Below are 8403 nucleotides of genomic sequence, written 5' to 3' on the forward strand. Positions count from 1 at the left end.
GAGGGATTTGGGGGACATTCAGGGTATTTGAGGTCGCTCCGAAGGGTTCTGAGAGTGTTTTGGAACGTTTCGGAGCCGTTTTGGGGCGTTTTGAGGCGATTCGGGGAGCGCCGGGGCCTCCCCGCCGCCATTTTCCCTCCCACCCGCCTGTGGGGACGCTCTGTCCTCCCGCCTCCTCTCTATGGTCTCCGCAGTCCTCCCCGCTCCCGCCCCGCCCTCGGCGGAGGCCGCTCTATCCGCCGCGTCTCCACGACTCCTCCCCTTCTGCGCGCTGAGCCGGGGCCGCTACTTCCGGCGGCGCTCTGCGCTTCCTGTCGCGTCTCGGTGGTTCCGGCGTGAGGGCAGCGGCGGCGGTGAAAGTCACTTTGACGGGAACGGAGGCGGCTGGTGCGGGGGGGGGGGAACTGGGAGAGACTGGGGGCTACTGGGAGGGCACTGGGGGGCTACTGGGAGCACTGGGAGGGCACTGGGGGGACTCAGTTTTAGTGGAGGCACTGGGGGAGCCGCTGGGCCTTACTGGGAGAGGTTTGTGGGCTTTACTGGGAGCACTGGGTGGAGTGGGGTGGTGGCTGGGGCTTACTGGGAGCATTGGGAGGGATTGTTGGGCTTTACTGGGAGCACTGGGGCAGCTGGGAGGGGTCGCTGGGCTTTACTGGGAGCGCTGGGAGGGGTCGCTGGGCTTTACTGGGAGCGCTGGGAGGGGTGACTGGGCTTTACTGGGAGCGCTGGGAGGGGTCGCTGGGCTTTACTGGGACCGCTGGGAGTGGTCGCTGGGTTTTACTGGGAGCACTGGGAAGGATAGCTGGGTTTTACTGGGAGCACTGGGAAGGGTCAGTGGGCTTTACTGGGAGTATTGGGTGTATGGGGGTGGTGACTGGGCCTTACTGGGAGCCCTGGGAGGGATCGCAGGGATTTACTGGGAGCACTGGGAGGGATTATTGGGCCTCAGTGGGAGTACTGGGAGCGTTGCTGAGCCTTACTGGGTATACTGGAGTGGTGACTTAACTTTACTGGGAGCACTAGGCGCTCGCTGGGGCTTACTGGGAAGGCTCGCAGGGCCTTACTGGGAGCCCTGGGAAGGATAGCTGGGCTTTACTGGGAGCACTGGGGCAACTGGGAGGGTTCGCAGGGCCTTACTGGGAGGGATCACTGGGCCTTACTGGGAGGGCTTGTAGGGCCTCGTAGGGCCTTACTGGGAGGGCTCCCAGGGTCTGACTGGGGGTGATCACTGGGCCTTACTGGGAGGGCTCCCAGGGCCTGACTGGGAGTGATCCCTGGGCCTTACCGGGAGCACTAGGAGGGATCCCTGCAGTCTTACTGGGAGCACTGGGAGGGCTCCCAGCGCCTTACTGGGAACAACGTTCGATCACCGCTTCCTGGGGCCACCGTCGACGTCCCCAAACCTCCCCAACCCCTTCCCCACCCCCCTCCTCCCCCCGCCCGTTAACGAGCCGTTAACTTAACGCCCCTAATTAAGCAATCAAGTAGCCAATTAACTAATTGATTAACTAATTAATTAACTAATTAACGCCCCCCCCGGCAGCCATGGCGGAGGACATCCGGGCCAAGCTCGACCGCTACAAGACGGCGCCCTTCGACAGCCGCTTCCCCAACCAGAACCAGACCAGGAACTGCTGGCAGAACTACCTGGGTACGCCCCTCCCCCCTTCCCCCCCCCCCCCCCCGTGTCCCCCGGGGACCCCCGTGTCCCCTCCCCGGTGACACCCGTGTCCCCTTTTCCCCTCCCCCCCCCCCCCAGATTTCCACCGCTGCGAGAAGGCGATGGCGGCCAAGGGGGCGGACGCCACCCCCTGCCAGTGGTACTACCGCGTCTACAAGTCCATCTGCCCCACCTCCTGGGTGAGTGGCCCCGGCGCGGTGACGCCCCCCCCCCCCCCCTCCCCGGGGTGGCCCTCAGGTCCCCTGGGTGGCCTCGGGTCCTCCGGGTGGCCCTTGGGTCCCCCAGGTGGCCCTTGGGTCCCCCGGGGTGGCCTCGTGGCCCTTGGGTGTCCTGAGGTGTTTCGACGTCGCTTGGGTTCCTCGTTTCTTCCCTGTGGTCCTCGTGGTGGCCTCGTGGGCCTCAGGTCCCCCAGGTGGCCCTTGGGTCCCCCGGGGTGGCCTCGTGGCCCTTGGGTCCCCCAGGGTGGCCTCGTGGCCCTTGGGTGTCCTGGGGTGTTCCGACGTCGCTTGGGTTCCTCGTTTCTTCCCTGTGGTCCTCGTGGTGGCCTCGTGGGCCTCAGGTCCCCCAGGTGGCCCTTGGGTCCCCCGGGGTGGCTTCGTGGCCCTTGGGTCCCCCGGGGTGGCCTCGTGGCCCTTGGGTGTCCTGGGGTGTTTCGACGTCGCTTGGGTTCCTCGTTTCTTCCCTGTGGTCCTCGTGGTGGCCTCGTGGGCCTCAGGTCCCCCAGGTGGCCCTTGGGTCCCCCGGGGTGGCCTCGTGGCCCTTGGGTCCCCCGGGGTGGCCTCGTGGCCTTTGGGTGCCCCGGGGTGTTTCCACGTTCGTTTCGACGTCGCTTGGGTTCCTCGTTTCTTCCCTGTGGTCCTCGTGGTGGCCCCGTGGCCCTTGTGGTGGCCTCGTGGGCCTCGGGTCCCCCAGGTGGCCCTTGGGTCCCCCGGGGTGGCCTCGTGGCCCTTGGGTGCCCCGGGGTGTTTCCACGTCATTTCAACATCCCTTGGGTTCCTCGTTTCATCCTCGTGGCCCTCGTGGTGGCCTTCGTGGTGGCCCTCGTGGTCCTTGGGTGTCCCGTGGTGGCCTCGTGGCCCCCAGGTGGCCCTTGGGTCCCCCGGGGTGGCCTCGTGGCCCTTGGGTGCCCCGTGGTGTTTCCACGTCGTTTCGGTGTCACTTGGGTCCCTGTTTTCTTCCCCGTGGCCTTCGTGGTGGCCTCGTGGCCCTTCTGGTGGCCCTCATGGTGGCCCTCGTGGGCCTCGGGGTCCCCCAGGTGGCCCTTGGGTGACCGGGGGGGTCCTCATGTCCCCCAGGTGGCCCTCGGGTGCCCCAGGGTGGTTCCACGTCACCTCGACGTCGCTTGGGTTCCTTGATTCTTCCCCGTGCTCCTCGTGGTGGTCACCGTGGCCTTCATGGTGGCCCTCGTGGTCCTTGGGTGTCCCGTGGTGGCCTCGGGTCCCCCAGGTGGCCCTTGGGTCCCCCGGGGTGGCCTCGTGGCCCTTGGGTGCCCCGGGGTGTTTCCACGTCATTTCGACGTCCCTTGGGTTCCTCGTTTCATCCTCGTGGCCCTCGTGGTGGCCTTCGTGGTGGCCTCGTGGCCCTTGGGTTGTCTTGTGGTGGCCTCGTGGCCCCCAGGTGGCCCTTGGGTCCCCCGGGGTGGCCTCGTGGCCCTTGGGTGCCCCGGGGTGTTTCCACGTCGTTTCGGTGTCACTTGGGTCCCTGTTTTCTTCCCCGTGGCCTTCGTGGTGGCCTCGTGGCCCTTCTGGTGGCCCTCATGGTGGCCCTCGTGGGCCTCGGGGTCCCCCAGGTGGCCCTTGGGTGACCGTGGTGGGTCCTCATGTCCCCCAGGTGGCCCTTGGGTGCCCCAGGGTGGTTCCACGTCACCTCGACGTCGCTTGGGTTCCTTGATTCTTCCCCGTGCTCCTCGTGGTGGTCACCGTGGCCTTCATGGTGGCCCTCGTGGTCCTTGGGTGTCCCGTGGTGGCCTCGGGTCCCCCAGGTGGCCCTTGGGTCCCCCGGGGTGGCCTCGTGGCCCTTGGGTGCCCCGGGGTGTTTCCACGTTCGTTTCGACGTCGCTTGGGTTCCTCGTTTCGTCCTCGTGGCCCTCGTGGTGGCCTTCGTGGTGGCCTCGTGGCCCTTTGGGCGTCCCGTGGTGGCCCCCACGGTGACCTCATGTCCCCCCAGGTGGCCCTTGGGTGTCCCGTGGTGGCCTCGTGGCCCTTGGGTGCCCCAGGGTATTTCTACGTCACTCGGGTCCCCCGCGGTGTCCCTGTGGTGCCCCCACGTCCTTCAGGACCTCCGTGATGTCCCCACGTCCCCCCCCCCCCCCTCGGTGTCCCTCTGGCGTCCCCGTGACCTTCAGGTCCCCCCCACAACGTCGCCGTGGTGTCCCCGGGCCCCCCGTGGTGTCCCCACCGGCACGAGGTCCTCGTGTCCCCCCCCCCCGCACGTCCCCAGGGGGCCACCACGTCCCACGTGCCGTCTTGGGGGGGTCACCGCGTCCCTTTTTGGGGTCACCGCGTCCCTTTGGGGGGTCACCACGTCCCCCTGGTGGCATCATCGCACTCCTGGCCCCCGTGGCGTCCCCAAGTCCACCCAGGCGTCCCCCCCCCCGTGCCCCGTGGCGTCCCCCCCCCCCCCCCGACCCCGTGGCGTCCCCACGTTCTCCCCAAGGGCCACCGTGTCCCTCACGAGGCCACCGTGTCCCCCCCTCCCCCCCGCAGGTGACAACGTGGGACGAGTACCGCGAGGAGGGGACCTTCCCCGGCAAGATCTGAGCTTCTCCAACCCCGGGGGGTACGGGGAGGGGGGTTGGGTCCCCGTTGTCACCGCTGTGGAGGGGGGAGGGGGGGGGGGCGGTGACAGGGCCACCACCGCCACCACCAGGAGGTGACACGGATGCCACCGGGGAGGGGACGCCGCTGTCACGGAGGCGGCGGGCAATAAAGGGTTGAACTGGCCCGTTTGGGGTTTTTTTGGGGGGGGTTTTTTGGTTGTTTTTTTTTTTTTTTGGGGGGTGGGGGACACCGGTGGGGGGGGGGGGGGGAGCGGGGGACGGGTCCTGGCCCCCGAGGTTCTCGTGGTGGGGACGTGGGGATGGAGAAAACGGGGCGAGGAACGTCGAAGTGGAAGGCGGGATTTTATTAATTAACAAAATTTCCGGGGTGGGGGGTGGGGGTGGGGTGACGATGGGGGGGGGGGGGGGACACACAACCCCCTGCTCGGTCACCCGGGGGTCCCCGAGGGCGCTACGGGACCAGGGGACCGAGCCGGGGGGGCTGGAGGTCCAGGGGCAGGACCCCGGGGAGAAGCGGCGTCAAGCCCAGGCCACGCAGCGGCAGCGCTCCCAGGAGGGCACCTGGGGGGGGGGGGGACACGGGGTCAGGACACCTCCAGCAGTGGTTTGTCCACCCGTCCACCCTTCTGTCCACCCGTCGTCGATGGTTTCTCCACCCTTCCACCCATCATCAGTGGGTTCTCCGTCCACCCACCCTCCCACCCACCCGTCATCGATGGTTCCTCCACCCATCCATCATCCATGGTTCCTCCACCCTTCCATCCATCACCAACGGTTTCTCCATCCATCCTTCCATCCCTCATCAATGGCTTCTCCATCCAACCACCCTTCCATCCGTCCATCTTCAGAGGTTTCTCCATCCGTCCATCTTCAGAGGTTTCTCCATCCGTCCATCTTCAATGGTTTCTCCATCCTTCCATCCATCGTCAATGGTTTCTCCATCCATCATCAACGGTTTCTCCACCTCATCCATCCATCCGTCATCAACGGTTTCTCCATCCAACGACCCTTCCATCCATCCATCCATCTTCAGAGGTTTCTCCACCCGTCCATCCTCAATGGTTTCTCCATCCAACCACTCTTCCATCCATCCATCCATCCATCTTCAGAGGTTTCTCCACCCACCCATCATCAACGGTTTCTCCGTCCAACTATCCATCCATCCATCCATCCATCTTCAAAGGTCCATCCATCCATCCTCAGAGCTTTCTCCATCCATCCACCCACCCAAACATCCCTCCACCTAGCCTTCCTTAACGGCTTTGTGCTCCTCCATCCGTTCCTTAACGCTTTCTTCATCCATTTTTCCCATCTTCAAGGGTTTCTCCACCCGTATTTCCAGGAACAGATAGATGGGGAAGCCATCAAAGAAGTTTCAAGGGTTTCTTCATCCGTCCACTCATCCTTCTTCTGTGGTTTCTCCATCCATTCACCCAACCACTCTTCCTTCTTCCATGGTTCCTTCTTCCATGGTTCCTTCTTCCATGGTTCCTTCTTCCATGGTTCCTTCTTCCATGGTTCCTTCTTCCATGGTTCCTTCTTCCATGGTTCCTTCTTCCATGGTTCCTTCTTCCGTTTACCCAACCATCCACTCATCCTTTCGTGGTTTCTCCATCCATCCACCCAACCATCCATCCTTCTTCCACGGTCTCTCCTTCCACCCATCTCCCATCCTCCTCCTCCTCCTCCACTAATGGTTCCTCCATCTGGTGGTCCCCCATCCCCTCTCCCCACCGCGTCCCCCCGTCGTCCCCCTCACCTGGAGACAGGTCCCGCCGCAGCAGCGCTCGGTGGGGGACACAGGTGACACCGGGGCGGCAGCCGGAGCCCTCGACGCACCACGGAGCTGTAGGAGATACGAGAATTAGGCGGGGACGTGGCCTGGAGGAGGGACACATCGGGGGTAGGACACGTGGAGGGACACATGAGGAGGTCAGTGGATGGGCAGGGAGATGGAGGACATCACGGATGCATTGGGGACATCACGGACATGGGATGTCACAGGTGGGCAGAGAGGTGGAGAACGTCATGGAAGGACAGACGGGGGTGTCACGGTTGGACAAGCACGGGGGACGCCGCAGTTGAATGTCATGAAGGGGCAGAGGTGGTTGATGGTCGTGGAGGGACAGACAGAAGATACGGTGAGCCCGCTGAGGTCATTGTAGGCACGTGGATGGAGGAACACCGAGAGATGGAGAACATCATGGTGGGACACCGAGAGACAGAGGACAGTCGTGGAGGAACGCCGAGAGATGGAGAGAGGAACACCAAGAGGTGGAGAACGTCGACGGCGGATGTTTTGGAGGGACGTATAGAGGACAATGTGGTCACGTAGGCACGTCACGGTTGGTCAGACAGTTGCAGGACACCACGGATGGACAGACACAAAGGGGACATCGTGAAGGGCCACAAAGGGGTGTCGTGGTTGGACAGAGAGCTGGAGAACATCACGGGTGGACAGACACGTAGGGGACACCGGGGTGGGGGGAAACGGGGATGTCGTGTATGGACCCAGACGTAGGTGACACTGTGGATGGATCCATGTGGATGTCATGGCCACGGGGGAGTCCCGCACAAGAACCTCCCCAAGATGAGCACCCAAAATACCCGTGGCCACCTACCCACCCCGTGTCCCCGCGGTCCCCAACTCACGGCAGACGCTGGGGGCGCGCCAGGGTCCCACGCGGACCTTGGCCTGGCGGCAGGCGGCTTCGTAAGCGCCCAGGACCTCGCTGAGGACCTCCTTGTCCTCGGGGGCTTCGCAGAGCTCCCACAGGCAGACGTCGAAGAAGACCCTGGGGTGGACCGCGGCGTGACAGCCCCCGAAGGGCCCCTGGGGGTCCCGCAGGACGCCGCAGAGCTCGGTGTGGACGAAGGCTTTCTTGGGGGGCTGCCGGCACGGGGGACACGTGGGGCCGGGGCAGGGACGATGACACGCTGGCCGTGGTGGCCTGGTGGAGGTGGTCGTTGTAGGGGTGGCCGTCGAAGTTGCCGCAGAGGCCGCAGGTGACGTTGCGGAAGCTCGGGGACACGGTGACGGCCACCGCCGCCCCGGGGCCGGCGGTGACGCGGAGGCCGAAGTCGGCGACCAGGAGGGTGGTGGCACCCCGGGGTGCCAGGCACACGGCCTGGCCTTGCAGGCAGAAGGGCAGCGACGCCTTGGAGCCGTCCACCTGCGTGGGGTGGGGTGGGGTGGGTTGGAGGCACCCAGTAGGTGCCCGGTCCTTCCTCCCTGGTCCTCATGGCCAGACATTTGTCGTTCTACCATCCATCCAACCTCCTTCATCCATCCAACTTTGTTCCTCCAACCCTTTTCATCTTTATCTGTCCATCCATCTTTTCATCCATCCTCTTCTCTGTCCGTCCCTCTACCTCTGCTCTTCACCCATCCCTTTTTCCAGGTTCTTCACCCATCCCTTTTTCTGTTCTTCACCCATCCATCCATCCATCCATCTTATTCTTTATCTACCCCTTCTCCATCCCTATTCCCATGTTCTTCATCTATCCACCCATCTTCTTTGTCCATACATCTACCTCTGTCCTTCTCCATCCCTTTTTCCACATTCTTCAACCATCCATCCATCTTCTTCCCTATCCATCCCTTCTCCATCCTTTTTTCCATGTTCTTCATCCATCCGTCCATCCTCTTTATCTATTCCTCCATCTCTGCTCTTCTCCATCCCTTTTTCCAGTGTTCTTCATCTTCCATCCATCCTCCACCCAACCATCCTCTTCTCTTTCCATGTTCTTCATCCATCCAGCCCTCCCCCCATGGCCATCTCCATGTCCCCACTCCTCCATCCCCCTCTCCATCTCCTCCATCCATCCCCCTACCCATTTTTCCTCCACCCCCACCCCTCCAACCCACCCAGTTCTCCACCCCCTCCACCCTTGCCCATCCCCACCGCTCTTCCCCTTTCCTCCTCCTCCTCCTCCTCACCTC

The 8403-nt window shown here is 63.8% G+C and overlaps 1 protein-coding gene across 1 annotated transcript; it reads left to right on the forward strand.

The window, feature by feature from the left end:
• Window positions 1-259: 259 nt before the first annotated feature.
• LOC118261410 (cytochrome c oxidase subunit 6B1) lies at window positions 260-4624 on the forward strand. Its single transcript, XM_035572240.1, has 4 exons — window positions 260-387; window positions 1544-1651; window positions 1760-1860; window positions 4387-4624. Exons 2-4 carry the CDS (start codon window positions 1546-1548, stop codon window positions 4438-4440), a joined length of 261 nt encoding a protein of 86 aa, XP_035428133.1. The 5' UTR covers window positions 260-387; window positions 1544-1545; the 3' UTR covers window positions 4441-4624.
• Window positions 4625-8403: the final 3779 nt, after the last annotated feature.

Source organism: Cygnus atratus, unplaced genomic scaffold (genome assembly GCF_013377495.2).
Source record: "Cygnus atratus isolate AKBS03 ecotype Queensland, Australia unplaced genomic scaffold, CAtr_DNAZoo_HiC_assembly HiC_scaffold_40, whole genome shotgun sequence".
In the NCBI taxonomy this organism is placed as follows: domain Eukaryota; kingdom Metazoa; phylum Chordata; class Aves; order Anseriformes; family Anatidae; genus Cygnus; species Cygnus atratus.